Source organism: Melospiza georgiana, chromosome 15, assembly GCF_028018845.1.
Source record: "Melospiza georgiana isolate bMelGeo1 chromosome 15, bMelGeo1.pri, whole genome shotgun sequence".
NCBI classification, from domain to species: Eukaryota; Metazoa; Chordata; class Aves; order Passeriformes; family Passerellidae; genus Melospiza; species Melospiza georgiana.
The window spans coordinates 2,316,618-2,335,235 of NC_080444.1; the positions used below are offsets into that span (position 1 = coordinate 2,316,618).

At 46.8% G+C, this 18,618-nt stretch overlaps 1 protein-coding gene across 1 annotated transcript in view; it reads left to right on the plus strand.

Moving 5' to 3' along the window:
- Nucleotides 1-2,205: 2,205 nt before the first annotated feature.
- Nucleotides 2,206-18,618, plus strand: part of ERGIC1 (endoplasmic reticulum-golgi intermediate compartment 1) — a 54,950-nt gene continuing 38,537 nt past the window's right edge. The window contains exon 1 of the mRNA XM_058034573.1: nucleotides 2,206-2,282. Within this exon, the coding sequence (XP_057890556.1) occupies nucleotides 2,263-2,282 (20 nt within the window). The 5' untranslated portion in view covers nucleotides 2,206-2,262. The remainder of the gene's footprint in view (nucleotides 2,283-18,618) is intronic.

Sequence of the window (18,618 nt, forward strand, 5' to 3'; positions counted from 1 at the left end):
GTTTTGGTTTTTTTCCACAACGATCGTCCCCCCTGGCTACGCCTGTGCAATGGCCTGACCTCATGAGAGATGAGAATTGTCTCATTAATTTCACTGGGCTGCTCAGTTCTGGAGAGCAGTGTGAAGGGCAGCAGGATTTCGTGGCTGATCTGTCAGCAATCTGCTGAATCTGCTCATACAATACAGTCGGATAATTTGGGTGTCTGAGATCAAAAAAACCCCCAAAAACCAATTAGGTATTTTTATCTATTCCCCGGGGGTTTCTGGGGGATAATGCTGTGTTATCTCATACTTGGGATTCCTCCAGTTCAGTTTTTATATTCCCAGCATGAATTATTATCTCTTTCTTTGAATGAAAATGGTATTGATTAACAGCTGTGACTATTCAGTAGTTTTCCCCTGCTTGTTTCAATTTGAATTTCTCTTAGTTATATTTTTTTTTTTTAACCAGGTATGGGCCTACTTTCTGTGTGAAGGGGAAAAAAATGGAAAGATGTGCATTTCTAAGTAAAGAAATGATGACAGCAGGAGGAGGAGGAAGAAAGGTACAGAATCAATTAGAAATGCAGTATATTGCATACTCAGACTGCTGTCATTTCACTCTTTCTCTTGCCCTGCTTTTAGACTTAAAGGCAAGGACAGTTGCATTTTGTTCCTGCAGAGCAGTGTAACCTGCACTGACTGAGAGTGACAGTGATTCTGAACACAGCAGCAGTGACACTACCTGCACAAAGTGTCCCTGAGGGTGCTGTCAGCTGGTGACAGAATTATGGCACAGGGATGGTGCATGGAGCAGGACAGGATTGGCCTCATGCACTGCACTGAACCTGCCAGGGGTGCAGCCAGAAAAAGGCATGCAGGCAAAATGGAAAGACTGGGGAAATGCCTCATCTAATGAATGGGGAGCTTTTTCTAACTCTAATCCCTTGTCTCCAGTAAAATCGCACATAAAAAAGACTTCCAAGAGCAGGTGAAAGAGCTGTGCAAGCCCTTAATGGTGCTTATCACAGACTCATGAAATAGTTTGGGTTGGAAGGGAGCTTGAAGCTCATTCAGTTTCACCCCTGCCATGGGCAGGGACATCTTCCACTGTCCCAGGATGCTCCAAATCCATCCAGCCTGGCCTTGGGCACCACCAGGGATCCAGGGGCAGCCACAGCTGCTCTGGGCACCTGTGCCAGGGCTGACACCCTCACAGGGAAGAATTTCTTCCTAATATCTAAGATAAACTGAAAAGGTTCCCAGGGATGGAGGGGTAGATGCTCTTCCTTCCTTTGTGGGCACTTGGAGGTGTGAGACCTTCCGTGTCTGCAGACACAGCCTGTGGTGCAGCCCCGGACACACTCTGCTATTCCCGTGATGCTGAGAGTGCAAAAGGTGCTGGACAAAGCCTGAAACACCTCCACACTGTGGTCTGGAGCCCCAGAAGGGGCTGAGGGAGCTGGGGAAGGGGCTCAGCCTGGAGCAAAGGAGGCTCAGGGGGGCCCTTGTGGCTCTGCACAGCTCCTGACAGGAGGGCACAGCCAGGTGGGCATCCAGGATGAGAGGGAACGGCCTCAGGCTGGGCCAGGGCAGGCTCAGGGGGGCCCTTGTGGCTCTGCACAGCTCCTGACAGGAGGGCACAGCCAGGTGGGCATCCAGGATGAGAGGGAACGGCCTCAGGCTGGGCCAGGGCAGGCTCAGGATGGATACAGCAGGAATTTCCCCATGGAAAGGGGGCTCAGGGCAGGCTCAGGGTGGGCACAGCAGGAATTTCCCCATGGAAAGGGGGCTCAGGCACTGGAACTGCCCAGGGAGGGTTGGAGGTGCCCAAGAAGGGCTGGAGGTGGCACTGGGTGCTCTGGGCTGGGGACAAGGTGGGGATGAGGCACAGCCGGCACTCGATGATCCTAGAGGTCTTTTCCAACCGAAATAACTCCGTAATTCCGTGCTGCCAGCGCCACGAGAGCCGCGGGGCTGAGCGGAGCACGGCGAGCGCCGAGCGGACCCGGCAAACCGCGGGAGCCCCGGGCCGCCGGCATCCCTCACCCCGTACATCCTTGATCCCGCATCCCTCAGCCCGGCTCCCGGCTCCCGGATCCCCAGCGCGGTGGGGCCGCTCCGTAACCCGGCGGCGGAAGCCCCGGCCGGCCCGGCCGCCCAATGGGCTGGGGCTGCGCGGCGCCGGGGCCGGGGCCGGGGCCGTCACTTCCTGGCCCTGCAGCCGCCGGCAGCGAGGCCACAGCCGGGGCCGGGGGCGCCCGCAGCCCGCCCGCCACCACCATGCCCTTTGACTTCAGGAGGTGAGTGTCGCCCAGAGTCGCGACAGAGCCCGCCCGCCCCGCGGGCAGCGCCCGCCGCCGCCCCGCGCCGCTCCCCGCCCGCGGGTGCGCGTGGGATGGGCGGATGGATGGATGGATGGATGGATGGATGGATGGATGGATGGATGGATGGATGGATGGATGGATGGATGGATGGACGGACTGTGAGCAGGGAGGCTGTGCCCAGCTCCATCGTGCGGTTCCATCCAGCCGAAGGGGGTGTGTGCAGTGTGGGTTGCCTAGGCAGGACGAAGGGAGCAGCAGGAACCCGCGGGGTGATGGATGCGGGTGTTGGGGTGGAGGTGCTGGGCTGCTGCTCCTCCCGCAGGTGTCCGGGGTCTCGCTTTTTGTGAGAGGGGTCATTGTTTGTGATGGGGCTCCCATGGCAGCACCTTCAGAAGGTCATGGTGTGGCTCCCATGGCAGCTGTAGGGCGTAATTCCTTACAGTGGGGTTCCCACCTTCTGCGGCTTTAGGGCGTCATTCCTTACGCTGGAGTTCCCACCTTCTGCAGCTTCAGAGGGTCATTTCTTATGATGGGGTTCCCACAGCAACTTCAGAGGGTCATTTCTCATGGTGGGGTTCCCACAGTAGCTTTAGGAGATCCCAGTGGGGCTCCCACAGTGGCTTTAGGGGTTCACTGCTTAGGCTGGAGCTCCCAGAGCATATGAAGGGGTCACTCTTTGCAGCTGGCTCCATGTGCCAAAGCTGTGCCACGTATCTGTTGGCTGGGGACCAACATCGACGTCTCCACCGCTGGTTTTGCCATTTTGAGCAGGTGCAAGTTGTAGAATTTGGCCTTTCTGTGTGGCTCCTTCATCCCCATGGCCATTTGAGGCAGTGTCAGGTACCAAAGCAGAAGTGAAAAAGACCTCTCTGACTTCACTGGAGCCAAAATAGCAACTGCAGGTTCATTTTCTTTTTTGAGCTGTTCTTGAACCAACAATTTGCATCTTTCCAAGTTCAGAGATGTCAAGGGGAGGATGCACTGATGAGTTTTCTAATACAGATTTTACTACAACGTTTATAGTACAATAAAAAATAGATACATTTTTGGGAATATGCAGTTAACTACAGTCCTTTCCATGTAGGATCATCATGACCCCTACATGTGCACCCCTGTGAGATGGGAAATGGTGATAGTGCAGTGTTTTATTATATTTTTACTGTAATTCTAAACCAGGCCTCTCATTTATACAGGCTAACAGGATCTTGTGTGATCCATGGGGCATTGTTGAACATGGAGGCAGTTGCTTCTGAATGAAAACTTGCTGAAGCTGGAAACAGCATCTGCTGGATCATGTGGGATCCGGGGCCCAGAGCCTCGTTTCTTTCTGCTTTTGTGTAAAATTTGATAGAAAAACTCTTCTTTGGAGACATTCTGCCAGCTGCGAATCCTATTGCCGTCCATTTTCAGAGTTGTAAAATACATGAACAATAAGAGATCCTGGGCTGTGGCTGTCACTTTGTAATAGCAGATAAAGAAAATGTTATTTCTGATGTCTTTGAAAATGTAATTTCTGTTGGGTCTCAGAATGGAAACACTGGCTCACCAAGAGCACAATCATCTTAAGAGACAGCACTAGTGCTTCACTTTGGAATGGAAAAAAGATGTTCAGTAAAAGCTGAATTGCAGGGTTTGTGTTAATGAGTTACAAAAACAGAGACATCAGTTCAGATCTGCATTTTAAAGATTCACAATTGCAAATAACTCCTTTGTCATTCAGAGTGGAGGATTAGAAATAGACACTTCAAAGCTCTTCCTCAAATAACATAAGCTCACTGAACTTCAGCTTTTCTGCAAGGATGAATTTTTCAAAAGCTGCCATTGATAACAGGAATTTCCTATCCAAAGTACAGAGGAGCTATTGTCACGTGCAGCAAACCACTTTCCTGTTTTAGAAGCATGAACAGAGTTCAGGACCAAAAGGCTTGCAAAGGTTAGAGCCCTTTTTAGCTGTTGTGGGTTTTTTTCATAGTGCAGGCAGTGGAACAAAATCTGCTGAGGCTGGAAAACTTTACTGTTGTAGGTAAAATATGATGCCCACGTAAAAAAAAACCACACAGGTACTTCCTGACAACTCTAGAATATGCAACACAAGGCTCTTGGAGAAATGAGGTCACCACCTTGAGTAAGTTTCAGAATGAAAATGACATTTTCACCGTGTAAATTTCAAGGACCACCTTGAGTAAGTTTCTGAATGAAAATGACATTTTCACCGTGTAAATTTCAAGATTTTTCTCACAGCAATTTCAGCAGGATGTTTTGGCAGATACACTTTGGTACCCTGCCTTTTACATGCCTGTGTGTGGCCAGGGGTTTGGATTGCTGAGAAACTTTCAGAAATGCCCCTGCATATCTTCTGGAGTCCAGAATTCCATGTGGAAAGGTTTTGTGTTCTTCTGGGGGCCACACATTTCACGTTGCATCTGAAGGAATTCTGGCCTCAGCTGCTCTGCCAAGGACATTTGGGAGGGCAAGGTTTTGTTGGTTTTGTATCCTCCCCTTTCTTAGAGCTTTATTTTTGGTATTTTAAGGTGGCAGGATGTTGATACCAGGTGTAGAAAGGGCAATTGTGGAGCAGCTGCAGTTTCAGGCTTTGAGCTGTTTCCACAAAAGCTCTAGGAGGAATAGGTTGCCCAAACCTCTTCTGGAGATGATGAGACACAAATGACAAGTAATTAAAACAGCCCAGGACCAGAAATTCCCTGATCTTCACCAACTAAAAGTCAAAGAAATAATTTACTTCCATGGGACTAAATCTCTTTGCCCTGTCTTAAACTTAGCTAGATTGAAGAACCAAAATTCTTTTTTGGGAGTTTTCTCCATCAGTCAGTCTGATATGGAAGTAGCTTGGTTTGGTACTTGTACTTTTTTGTACATTTTTTTTTTTCTGTAGGATTTCTGTTTTCTTGGCTTATCAGTGGTTCCCTTACCTAATACAAACTTTATTTAATTCATAAATAAACCAATATTTTCACAGTAATCTTGCATGAATAATAATTATTCTGTGTCAAGTATCTTCAGGGTTTTAATAGTACTCAGTATTTACCTAATGCTTTTCATTTTTCCAAGCATTTAATTCAGACTAATCCCCCCAGTCCTGCTGTGATGTTGGTACAGAACCAAATTTTCAGCTTCCAGACTGGAGCCTTCAGTACAGGTCTGTTCAGTGCATGTCACAAGAACCCAGCCCTCCTCCAGAACTACTAAATCAGTTTGTATTTCCAGCAGGCCTGGTTCTTTTCCTATTTTTTAACACCCATTTGGCTGAAAGACAGAGACAGATTTTTCCCTTCTTGCTCATCTCCTGGTTTTTAGAACTTGTGTCAGCAAAGCAGCTTTGGATGTGTTGGATGGGGGATTTTGAGTTCTCTCACTGGAGCTGAAAGGGTATTTCCCCTTGGAGCCCTTAAATCTGGTGTCACCTGCACACTTGCAGCCTCTGAGGATAGGTCAGATCATAATTAGATTAAACTCTAAGCCTGGGTCATCTTGAGTGGTGATTGAGAGCCAGCCAGGAGGGATCCCACATGTTGTGTGATCCTGTTAGCAGGAGGCTGAGCTGGTGCTGGGACTTCAGACTGCTCAGGTGTTGGGAATGACACAAATAAAAATGAGAATTACAGATGTAAGGATGAAGCGGCTCCCCTGCAGCGGAGGAGGACATGGTGGGGAGAAGCATTGCTGCAAATTCTCTTTATGCTGGTGGCTGTTCCTTGCACCTGCCTGTCTGCATGGAAGGGTTACTGATGGGTTTGTGAAATAATGAAACTTCTGAACCATCTTAGTTGGTTACACTGAGAAAAACTTAAATAGACCACTCTGAAATCAAGTTTTTGTTCTAATCCTGGTAATTCACAGTTGTGCCCTGGCCAGGTGTTTTGCACAGAGTAGCAAATGTCTGTGAATCCTTACTTTTATTTTTAACTGAGAGATTCAGAATTTATTTCCCACAGTTAATCATTGTGATGTTTTTTTTGTTCCTTGTTTGGTTTTGGGGCTTGGTTGGTTTTTTTTTCACAATGTGTTAACCTGTATAAAGTAACAACGTGCTATACCCGGATTTTGGAGGTCATGGGAAAGGAGCCAGGCTTAGAAAGGATTTAGATTTAAATGCTGATCTAGAGTAGAAGGCAAAAACTTTTATTCCATCTGCACAGTATGACAGGCTCCCACTGTCAGCTGTTCTTTGGCATGTCTGTGATAAATGGTATTTCAGTGTGGGTGTGCTGATTCAGACCTATGGATCATTTTTATTGTTTTGGGACACAGGCAGGTCTTCGCTTTAGTTCCTGAAGGTTTTCTTTTAAATCAAATTGTTCAGTCTTAACCAAAGCTGGCACACTCCAACCTTCCTGCTCTCAGCAAAGAGAGTTTGTTTGGTTTTAAATTAGACCTAAGGGTTGTGATGGTGAATGGCAAACTGATGCTCCCACTTGTGAGCAGGCACAGCTGTGAAATCGATTCCTGACCAAAAGAAAAATGAGGGGACCATGAAAGACTGTTTTGTTCCTTCTTTTCTGAAACCTGAAGACTAAAATCAAGTTATTTGCCTTAACAAGTAAATGAGGAGGTGTCTGAGGGATGCTTAATTTGGAAAAGATTTTTCTCTGTAGACTGAAAATCACCCAGAACGCCCTGGTTTGTGCTCATTAATCTGGGCAGGAATTGATTTCACAACTGTGCCAGGTCACAAGTCTGAGCATCAGTCTGTCCATTCCCCACCACAACTCTTAGGTCTAACTTAAACCCAAACATACTCCCTGTGCTAAGAGCAGTAAGATTGCAATGATTTTGTCCAAAATATTAATTTCTCTATGAGATCGAGCTGGTGGCCATCAGTTCCTAAATCAAGGTCTAGGGACTGTAGCACAGCTCTGGTTTGGGTGGTTCCAGGTTTACAGAATTACAGAATGGCAGAATATTGTCTGTTGGAAGGATCATTGAGTCCAGCCCCATGACCTTGGCATTGTTGGCAGCATGCTCTGACAAACTGAGCTCATTTCAGCAGTGGCTGCACTTCCATCCCCACCTGCAGCCACGTCTGGAGCCTGTTCCAGTTCACATTGTGCAATGGCACTGGTAAACAACCCTGCCAAGTGGTATTGCTGCCACCTTACGTAATGACCAACGTGGATTTGGGTGCCAAGCAGTGCCATGACTAACTTTGGCTCAACAATAGCCCTTTGAGGGCACCTGAGAAATTATTCTGCAGTCACAGCAGTCAGATGGGCAGGCAGAGCTGTACAGACAGAGTCTATTGATGTTTGTGCCACAAATAACTGATTATACATGGTCTGCATGTATGTAAATATTTCTTTCTAAGTGTCCCTAGTGCATCATTTCTTTCAAAATATCATCAGAGTGGAGATTTTTTTTCCTGAGTAAGTAGGGAAATATTAAAGTCTGGCTCTGTAGGAAAGTTTTGCATTGTTCCTTCTGAACTTTAACTGTCCTCCTTTGTTCAGTCCTTGGTGACACAGATGCTTCCTTCATGCCATCATAGTTCATTGCTGTGAAAATGACTGAATCACACTGTAAACAGAGCTGAAGCAATGCCACCAGCCTGGGCTGGGAACTGGGCACCTTGTTCAGCTTGTATTTTGAAGTGTGCTGGTGTATTTTTTAGGCATGTAGTTCAAATGGTGGAGGTGGTGAGGAAAGAATAGTCTTGCAATGAAGGAAGGAGGGGGGAATCATCTGTTTTTCTTGTCTTCTGTCCAAGCACAAGCCCTGAAGTGATGTCTAGGTATTCCTGTACAGAGCCAGCTGCTCTCGAAATGGAAAACTTGGTCTGCCAAAAAATTAACCACAGCCTTGCCACAATCTACAAAATTTTCCTTCTGCTGAAATGCCTGAGTATTTTAGTAGTAAATTTTCTTTTTACTGAAATGTCTGAGTATTTCAGTAATAATCATGGCAGACACACACAAGATGTAAGTTGGCCAATGCAACTCACTGAATTGTGTGTGTTTGGATGTTTGCTTTTCTGTTTGGGTTTTTTGAAGGATGTTTCCAAATGAGATGTATTTAGTTTAGTTCAGAGAAGCCAGAAAGATTGGCATGTAATAGAGGAGCCTTCAAAATGCTGTGTTAAAATGTGCAGGCCTGTATTACATCTAACAGGATTTCAGGTCATGATTCCTTAGTCTTTATTTGACAATTATACCCTAAAGCAGATCACTTGGCTTCCAGACTGTCTCCTTTCTGCAGACCACTGTGTGCCCCCTAAAACATCAGGAATGTAAATGTCACCTTGTTTTCTGATAAAGGTGAAGTTTTTGAGCCTTGCTTGGATTCTGTGTCATTCTAAATGAAATGTGAAATCTGAATGTGGCTGCTGCATTATAACAGGTTATATCTGGACCAGAAACCAGTGGTAAACCTGCAGAGTAGCAGCTCTTGAGTCTGTATCAGTTGTTTTTTTAATAAGCATCCATACAGATATTTCCTGGAAATTGTATTAAACCAGGGACTAGACTTGGAAGGCAGGCAATGCAGCAGAGTTGTACTTGCTTGTCGGTAACACACTTGGATGCAAATAAAAACGAGGACTGAGATGCAGAAGCTTGTACAGAAATTCTTGTCTTCTTGGATTGGAATCTGAATAGGAGACCCTGAGCTCGTCACTGCAGAGTTACTGATATTCTGGAAGAGTACAAAATATTTTAATCCCTTATATGGGACAGGAGTTTCTCTTACTGATATGGAGAAATCTCTCTCTGCAGTAGGTGTGGATTGGCCTGTGTGCTCTTGAGGGAAGCCTTTTGAATATGGAGTTGTTTTCTTCACCTATCCCTCTCTCCCCTTTTTTTTTCTTGGTTCCCCAGATGTTATATTTGTTCATGCTCTTTTGTACCAATCTCTGATTTTTGTGCTGAGCAAGCACAGCTGGGACTTAAACCAGAAAGGAGCTTCCCCAAATAAAACCTGCACATTTCTGATGCTCAAATAGTTCTTCCCAGATCTTGTTTCAAGGTGTTGAGCAGTGCAAGGCAGCAGCAGAGCCTTGGTGTTTTGTGATTCCTGGAAGCTGTGGCAAAGACTATGGTACAGCTCTTTTTTTCCATAGCTCTCTGGTTGTGTGCAGGTAAATTCTTGGAAATCACTGTCCAGATGTGAACTTTGTTCAGTGTCTGCAGCAGATCAGGACTTTTGTCTGTTTGTGGGAAGGGAATGTGGCAAGAGGTTGAGGACCCTGAACTGACACATGTCCCACTGGGAAAAGGAGAAATGTTCAGCACCAAGGGGATCACGAAGGGTGGAAGTGCTGGGGAGCTGCAGGAAGCAGAATCTCTGAGTTGAAGGCTCTGTACCAGGAAGGTTCCATTCAGTTTGTGGCATTCAAGTATCTGAACAATCCGCTTGGCTCGGGGAGCAGCCATACATGTTTAATGCTCTTCCCCATTCTCTCTGTTCTCCAGAACATGCTGCTCCCACTCAGGACTACAATGGCTCTTACAGTCCAGCAAAGGGCTGGATCCCTTTAAATACCAGTCCCCTTGCTTGAGCATTTCTTCTTCGTGACACTTTTCTCCTGTTTTGATGAAGCAAAGTGTAATTTGCTCACTTTATTAAAAATACATTTCCATCCTTCATTTTGACACCTGCTTCGCTGCCTAAAAGGAAATAAAATGCTTGCTGGCAAGACTCCACCTTTGAGTATTTGAGATTATACTTTCCTCCTCCTCCTAATTGCCTTTGGAATGTGTTTGAGCCTTACATTTTATTTTGCAGGAAAAAGAAAAGTGATGTACTGCTTCCTGTCTTCCATCCTTCAGTGTCACCTAAAATAGTTGCAGTTTTGGCATATTGCAGCAATACAATTGCTGAGTATACTCCTGAGAGAACACCTTGATATGCACTGGAAGAATAAAACCACGAAACTTGGCACGTGGTTGGCAAAAGGTGTTCTGCAGGGCAGCATAATAGAACCACAGAGCAGGCAGAAGGGAGGAAAAAGGAGAACTCGAATCCAGCTAAGTGAGAGCAGAATGTATGAATTTTTGTGCCTTTTTTCAGCAGCTGCTGTGAGGACTGCAAGGGTTTTGTCCTAGAAATAAATGGGTTTGTTTTTCTGTCCCTGTGCAGATCCTGTACCTGCTAAGTAACCAGCAGGCCAGATGACATAATGTGCTCAGGCTGGTGCCTCCAAGGTTCTCTCAGCCCCTTTCCCTAAATGTCCACTTACCCAAAGGCTGGATTATATAATTAATGACAGTCCTGCTGGCCTAGCCTTGTTTTCTTGTTCTCAGTACTCCTCCTTGTTTCAGACACTTCCTCTGTTGGTTTCATTATGTTCTTGGAACTGGAATTAAGAGGGAGGAGCTGGCTGGCAAGGAAATGTATTCCTGCATTTCACTCCTGGGTTTGTAAGTGTGGAGAGCCAGCAGGTCAGAAAAAAATCCTGTTTGCTTTGAAAACTGCTGTGATGTTGGGAGTGAGAAGTCAGTCATACAGCATTTGAAAAATTGCAGTCTTCACCTGCCTGCAGTCCAGATAAACTGGTTTAAAACTCCATCAGCCCCTCCACCTCCCTGTCTGGTCCTTCTCATATCAGAGCTTGCTCAAAGTAATTGAGGATTAACCAGTTCCACTGTAATTCTGAAGCCTTGAGAGTTTGTGCAGTAAAGCCCAGGTTCTGCAGTGTGTGTGTGTTATTGTCCCATTGTGTGTAAATGAGGACTGGCCCATTGCTTAATGAGCTGTGTAATTTATCTGCTGTTACGGGGGTGTAATCTTATAAAATGTGTTAATAACTTCTTGGTATTTACAAGTATCGGCTTCTTGGTCGGGCTTTGAATCTGTATTTGCATCTCCAGCTCACACTCGGGGCCTGGCTTTGGTGTTTGTGTATTCGGTGTTTATTTTCTGTGTGAAACTGCGATTAGCAGGATCACTTATCTTACTTAGCACACGCTTCAGAGTTTGTGTCCCAATTCCCAAAACCACCAGCACTGCTCACAAACTGCTCTCCAGGCACAGCCCTGGTGCTGAACCAAGCTGGGCTCTTGCAGAGCACATCCAGTTTGTGTTCCTAAAGCCACCTTCCTGCTGCTTTCCTGCAAAGAATCAGAGAACATAAATATTCTGGGCTGGAAGGGACCCACAAGGATCATTGACCCAGCTCCTGGCCCTGCACAGACACCCCAACAATCCCATCCTGTGCATCCCTGGCAGTGCTGTCCAAACTCTCCTGGGGCTCTGGCACCCTTGGTCAGAGCCCCACGGCCCTCTGGACAAAGCCCCAGATCCTCTTTTCCTAATATTCAACCTAAAAATCCCCACAACCATTCCTTCAGGTAGGACTTGGAGCTCTGCTAGTTTAGCTTCAGATATTTTCATTTTTCCATCTGTAGATTGCCACGTGCTGGAGGAGAGGTGGGCAGATGTTGCCAGGTGCTGCTGTGCAGAGTGAACGAGCTGAAGAAGAAAGGTTTAATTGAGTGGAACAGGAATTACACAGTGAGCAGAACAAACTCAGGTCTGTTGGCTCCCATTGCTCATCCTGGGATCACAGCCTGCCTCTGCCAGAGCTGTCCTGAGCTGCTCCCTGCACGTCATGTTCTCATCTGCCAGCAGACAGGAAACATAGAAATGTCATCTAAACAAAGAATTAGCAGAATGAAGTGCTCAAAAGTCAGTAGTTCCTATTTTCTGCCCCTGCTGCTGACTTCCTGCCATTGTTTTCCCATTCATTTAAACACATTTCACCTACTTGGTTGGACTGGGAGAAGAGTGATTGATTTTATTGTCTGTGCTGGGTTGTAGGAGCTAAGTGTTCTTGTAGACTTGTCAGACTTTAGGTGGGAAGGAAAACAGCTAGAGAAAGGATTTCAGAATTAAATCTTGAGCTAGTATTTCTCAATGAAAATAGAAAAATTAATGCTTTCTATACACTTGTAGAGTAAGGTGTAAGAATAAGGCAGCTCCACTTCTTCACCTGTTTTAGAATGGATTTACTATGTGTAGAAATTCTTCTTTCTTTGCTAGGTTTGTGGAGCAAAATTGGAGATTTTTGCCCAGCACAGGTACAGCAAGGAGCACAGGAACTAAAAATGCAGAGCGTGTTGGAACTCACCCCTTTTTTTGTGTCAAATAAGAGAGGCTTTGCTTTAAAAGGACAGGCTTTTCTTGATGCTTCCCCAATTAAAGCCCATCCTTTCCTAGCTCACAGACTTGCTCCAAAATTCTGGTCACATCTGACTTATTTTTTCCTGTAGCAGCTCTCAAGCACCTGGGGAACATAATCCAGCCCAGGGCATTGCTGAGCAGTGTTTGTCCCTTGCCAGGCTTCTTTTTATTCCTCTCCTCTCCCGGTGATGCCCAGCTCCGGGCAGGGTTACTAAGCAGAGTTGTGTCCTGCTCCTGCCTTCTCTGTGCCCCAGACCCCAGCTGTTCTCCAGGGCCACCTTTGCTGTTTTATTTCACATATTCTGTCCTTGGGAATGGGGTAAGTGATCTTTCAGACTATCTCTGAACACCCCAGCTGTTACACTGGTGAATAAAATCAATTTAACAAGTAAAGAGGTTAATCTTTTTATCTCTGGTCCTGGGCACAGGAGTTCTAGGGATGGTTTCAACAACTGCGAGCAGTAAAACTCCCCCCAGCTACTTCAGACAGGCGTCTGGGATTTTATTTTTTAAGTAAATGGTATTTTGCTAATCAAAAGAGCGCCTTGTGTGCAAACCTGACACAGCTGTGCTGTTTGTTCTACCTCTGTATTTCCCCTCAGCTTGAGCTGTCATGTTGAAAGCTAAATTGGTGGCTTTAGATTTATCCTTTTTACAGTAGTAACAGCTTTGCTTTTCAAGATTTTACCACGAGTGTCTGATGTGCTTTGTAGGAGGGAATGAAGCCAGAAAAGTGTGTTCTGATAGAAGTACCTGCTGCCTTTGGTGCAGTGAGACTGTGCCTAAGCCTGCTTGGTTTTTTTAGAGCTAGATGGCCTCTGAAGAGTTTAAAAGCCACCTGATGGCTTGTGCTCTTCAGCTGGTGTGCTTGGGCTCCTGATGCTCAGCAGCTTTGTTGGCAAAGCAGGGATGGATTGTCCCAAAGTCATTGTTTGGGAGCAGTGACCCAAGGAAACAGAGGAGCAGTTGCTGCCTGTTAAACAGCTTGGAAACTCTTAGCTAAGATATTCAATTTTAATTTAAAATCTATTTTTTAAGTAACCCCGGAGTATGATCTATGCCATCTTAGTTTCTCTTACTTTTTTCTAGCCCCATCTATTTTGGGGGTTTTTTTGTCTCAAGAGATCAGGTCTGGGGGCAGCAGTTCCACTGGATGGCTCAGGCTGGAGGGACCACAGAGGGTCCCTGGTGGCACCTCCTGCTCCAGCAGGGCCATCCCCGAGCTCAGGGCACAGCAGAGTGTCCCTGGTGCCACCTCCCTGCTCCATCCCCGAGCTCAGGGACAGCAGAGTGTCCCTGGTGGCACCTCCTGCTCCATCCCCGAGCTCAGGGCACAGCAGAGGTCCCTGGTGCCACCTCCCTGCTCCATCCCCGAGCTCAGGGACAGCAGAGTGTCCCTGGTGCCACCTCCCTGCTCCATCCCCGAGCTCAGGGCACAGCAGAGTGTCCCTGGTGCCACCTCCCTGCTCCATCCCCGAGCTCAGGGCACAGCAGAGTGTCCCTGGTGCCACCTCCTGCTCCATCCCCGAGCTCAGGGCACAGCAGAGGGTCCCTGGTGGCACCTCCCTGCTCCATCCCCGAGCTCAGGGCACAGCAGAGTGTCCCTGGTGCCACCTCCTGCTCCATCCCCGAGCTCAGGGACAGCAGGGCCCAGCCTGCTCTGCCAGGAGCCCCCAGAGCCCCTCTGGGCCCTGCCCAGGGCAGCAGCTCTGCCTCCTGTGGGGGGAATTGCTGGGATCAGCCCTGCCCGGGGCTCCCCCTGCTCTGACCTCTGCACACAGGGACAGACAGGGAGACACAGGGACAGACAGACAGGGACAGACTGGGCTGGGCTCAGGCCCTGCCTGGTGCTCTGGGGCCATGGCTGGGCATGGGAGAGATGGGCCTGCTCTGACCTCTGCACACAGGGATGGACAGACAGGGGGACACGGGGACAGACTGGGGGACACAGGGACCCCCAGGGCTGAGGGCTCCTGCTCCTCTCCAGGCTGAAGAGCCCCAGCTCCCTCAGCCTTCCCTTGGCACTGAGATGCTCCAGGCCCTTGCTCAGCTCTGCAGCCTCCTCTGGTCCCAGGAGCTCCAAGTGTCCATTCCTATCTAGAAGCTACAGCCTTAAAATCTAGTTTATTTCATATTTATGTGTTGGATGCTGGGGAGAGGATGGGGAATGCCATCCCTGGGTGTTCCAGGGGCTGGTCACAGACTCTACTGTGCCCAAGCTGGAGGGAGCCAGGTTTCCTCTTGGGCACTTCCAAATTTTAAGGCTTTGCTGAGATGAGCAGAGAAGCTGCTGAGAAGTCAGCAGAGCACACAGCTAGAAATGCTCCTTGTCACTCAGCAGCATGCCTCTGCTGGGAAGGTTTCTCTAGAAATACCACTGGGGATTAAAGCCAGGGCGTTTCCATTCGTGTCTCCAGCCTGAATGATCCTGCTCTGACAGCAGGCAGAGCTTCCTTTTGTACCATGAATTCACATGGAAAATAACCAACATGGCCTGGGTTTTTTCCTCCCCTTCTGCCTCCAAGGTTCATTGATTTGGGGAAGGGGAGAAGGAAAGGTGCTGAGACAGGGTGGTTAAACTCTGACATCCCCTTTGTAACACCAGCCTCCTCTGAAGCATTCCTGGAGAGAGAACATGGAGGCTGTTTGTGCACAGTCATCTTTGAATGTCAGATGGACTTAATCCAAGTTATATTTACCATGACTGAGTTTCTCTCTGCCTCCCATGTCCTCCTCCAAAATGATGAAGTGTTTTATGCAAAGTGGATTCTCAGCTGTAATTGCTGTCTCTGCTAAGAGCCTTAATAGTAGCAGCTACTGAATGAATCATAGTCCATAAACTCTTGTGCTGTCTCTAGGAAAGGGTCTTCCAGAGGTGGGAGCAGCAGGAATCTGAGGGAACAAAGCTGTGTGGTGGGATGGGGGAGACTCTCCAGAACCATTGTTCCAGCTCATTTCATGTGCACTCAGATGTGTTTCCTCAAGTGGGGCTGAGGTTTCTCATTCTCTTCTTGCTTCACACCTGCCTTGGTTTCCTGAATTGCCCCTGCAGCTCTTCTGTCGTGAAATCAAGCTTCAAAATAGACCCAGATATACAAATCTTGTGGGAAGAGCTGGTTGTCTCTGCACCAGGTCTGTGGGGAACCCAGATAAAGGGGGTGGAACCATCCATGTCTGCTCTCTGCTCAGTAAAACAACAACAAGGTTCAAGGAGGCAGATAGGAAATGGTAAAAGGAAGAACAGAAGTGTTTCAAGTGACAAATCCCAAGGTTATGTCCTTGTCTCCAGGGCAGATTAATCCTCAGAGTTGAGGATGATTGGACTCCTTAAAGGCACTTAAATAGAAATTGGAGTTGGCTGGATTCACTGATATCTACATGAAGTAATTAGAGAGGCTTGTGTAATTCTGAGGGATGTGGCCTAAAAATGAATTTGTTTATTAGAATGTCTGAATGACAGATGCTCTCAAAGAGAAGGCAGTGGATGTTTTCAAGCCTGTTATCAGACAGACCTGCCTCAAAGTGACTCTTATCAAAAACCAAATGTAAGCTGGCATAGGCTAGACTGTCCCAGGCTGAGTTTGGCACCTGCCTTGCTCTCTCTGAATCTTCCACAGTGCTGTAATTTTTTTGGTGTTTTTTTTTCACCAAAAGCCATCTGGGATTGTTGTTTTGAATGAATGTTCCCAGAAATGCACAGTGCAGCAGTTTTTCTGTCCACCTGAAGAAAAAAAAAATGTAACAAATAGAGTACTTTATCTTCTTTTGACAAAAAGCACCTTTGTTTTTTTTTTTTTTCAAGACTGAGTTTTTAAAACTTAATGTCTTCATGGGCTGCCTGTGTGTCATTTCTTGAACATGACAAGTACAGCGTGTAACAGCAGAAATTCTCTCTTCCACGTTGTAACTGGGTTTACTGGTGAGTATGTAATGAGTGGACTTTGTCAGGAACAAGCAAGCTCTTTGTTTAGTCAGGAATTGGTGTGTGTGGAGAAACAGTGACCTCATGCCTTCTTGAGATTTGAGGTTTGCAGCCATGCTCTGGTCCCCTTTGCAAGGAGGACTTGACAAATGGGAGAAACCAGCAGCAATATTTCACTGGGCTTTATCTGCAGTTTGCAGCTCCTTGCTGATCAATGGCGAGGGGCAGCAAACAAGCAGAGGGTAAACAAGGTCTGGTAACTGCTTTAACCCCACTTGTGTTCCCTGTGCAGTGGCAAGGAAACACTTCTGGCATGAAATAGCTTCTCAAAGGCCAACTTAGCCTTCTTTCACTTTAGAGAGCAGAGAAAATTGCCTAAAGATGCAGTGGTAGCTGCTGTGCAAGGTTTAGAGCAAAAAAAGGAGAGTGGCTTTGCTGTGACAGCCATGGTTTCAAAGGGGCTGTGAAAAGACAGACTCATTCCTGCCTCCTGCCTTGGGAGTGAATTAGTTGTACTGCAGATACATAAATTCTGTGTGAGAAGAGGCATCTCCACAGAAATCTGAGTGGCACTGCCCAAATCAGCCTCCCACTGAAGGGCTGAGGAGAGGAGTTGTTATTTCTTTGTGCTCTTTTCAACTGGAGCCCTTGAGTGAGGGTTTTTGTTGATCAGGAACCATCTCAGCCTGGAAAGGTGTATTATTCTTTATTTCCACCCCATGTCTATGTGTTATTGTTGTCTTGCTTCTCTCTTTTTCAGCCTGCAGCCCATCTCTTTCTCAGGGAAGTCATGTTTCTTACCAAGAGGGAAACAACCAGGGATGGCATTTCTGCTGACCCCAAACCCCTTGTTTCAGAGTCACCCGGATGGGTCAGGTTGGAGGGGACCACAGTGGGTCACTGGTCCAACCTTTTACATCCAGACAGTTCTGGAATATCCCCAGTGAGGGATCCTCCACACCCTCAAAGTTGACTTTTTCTCTCTGTATTTGATAATTCCCCCTTTGTGTAGTTCAGTCACTTCTGCTGTAGAATTGCCAGGTGTTTGATTAACTTCATAGTGAATTCTGTGTCTGCTGGAAAATGTGTTGTCCATGCAAGTCACTTCAGGTTTTTTGTCAGTGAAACAAATTGGTTCAGCAGCACCAGGCTGCCTCATTTGTTCAAAGAGATCTCAGAGCTGCTGATGTGTAATGAAATTAAGGTGGTTGTTCACTCCACACTGGACTCGTTACTGAGAGTGAGTAATGTCACCAGGAATTAGTGACCTCAGCTCCAAATGTGGTATCTGCTGAAAAATAGATGTCACTTCTCCAAGCTGGTGAGCATGGGAGGTGGAGAACCAAGTGTTGTTTCAACACCCACATTCTTGTGGGTGAATCACAGCCATGGACCCTTTCTGCTGAGCCAAGATGACAATGGTGTATTTACACCACCACCGACCTGCTAAAAGTGGAATGTCAGCCATGATACTGGTTGGGTTTTTAGTTTTTCTTAATCATCTTTGACATGAAAAATGTAATTTGTTGTAGTGAATGCTCACAGCCTCTGACTGTCAGGACGTGCTGAAGTACCTACAATAGAGCCAATATGGTTCAAAAAGAAGATTGATGTTTAAATATTTGGTTCTCCTGGGGAAAAACATAATCTGCCTGAAGAATAAAACCATTTTTCCCATGCCTGTGAGCATTAATTTCTGAGAAGGGACAAAAATGAATCTTTTTGCTGCGGATGTACAGTGCCCAAATTCTGTTTTGTGACCAAGTGCCACATGGGAATGTGTTACAGTTCTGCTTGATTAACTGGAATCCAAAATACACCCCAAGAGCTCCCAAACAGCCTTTCCCTGACCCCCCAGGTAAATCAGTGAAACCAGACCTTTGAGAATGGTACATGAGAACATTCTGCTCTGCTCACTCCAGAGCTTCTGCTGGGTCTTTGCAGGGACTCCACATCAGTGATTTTGGGAGGAATTCAGCCTAGGTGCCATGGCCTGTGCATTCATCCTGTCTTTGTGCTAGGGAGAGATGGGCAAATGCTGGAAACTGAAGGAGGAATTAATGTTTTTCCTTCTCTGATATGAGCCCCTTTGGGTATCAGTTTCCCTTTGCTACAGGACATTTGAATTTAGCCATTGTCTAGTTTAGTTCTCCTTAAAAGTTCTTGGGGTTTTTTAATTGCGTCACATTCTTTGCTTCTTGTTCATGAAAAACTTAACAGCGCCTTACAGAGTTGTTGAAAAAGCTCTTCTCAGATTCC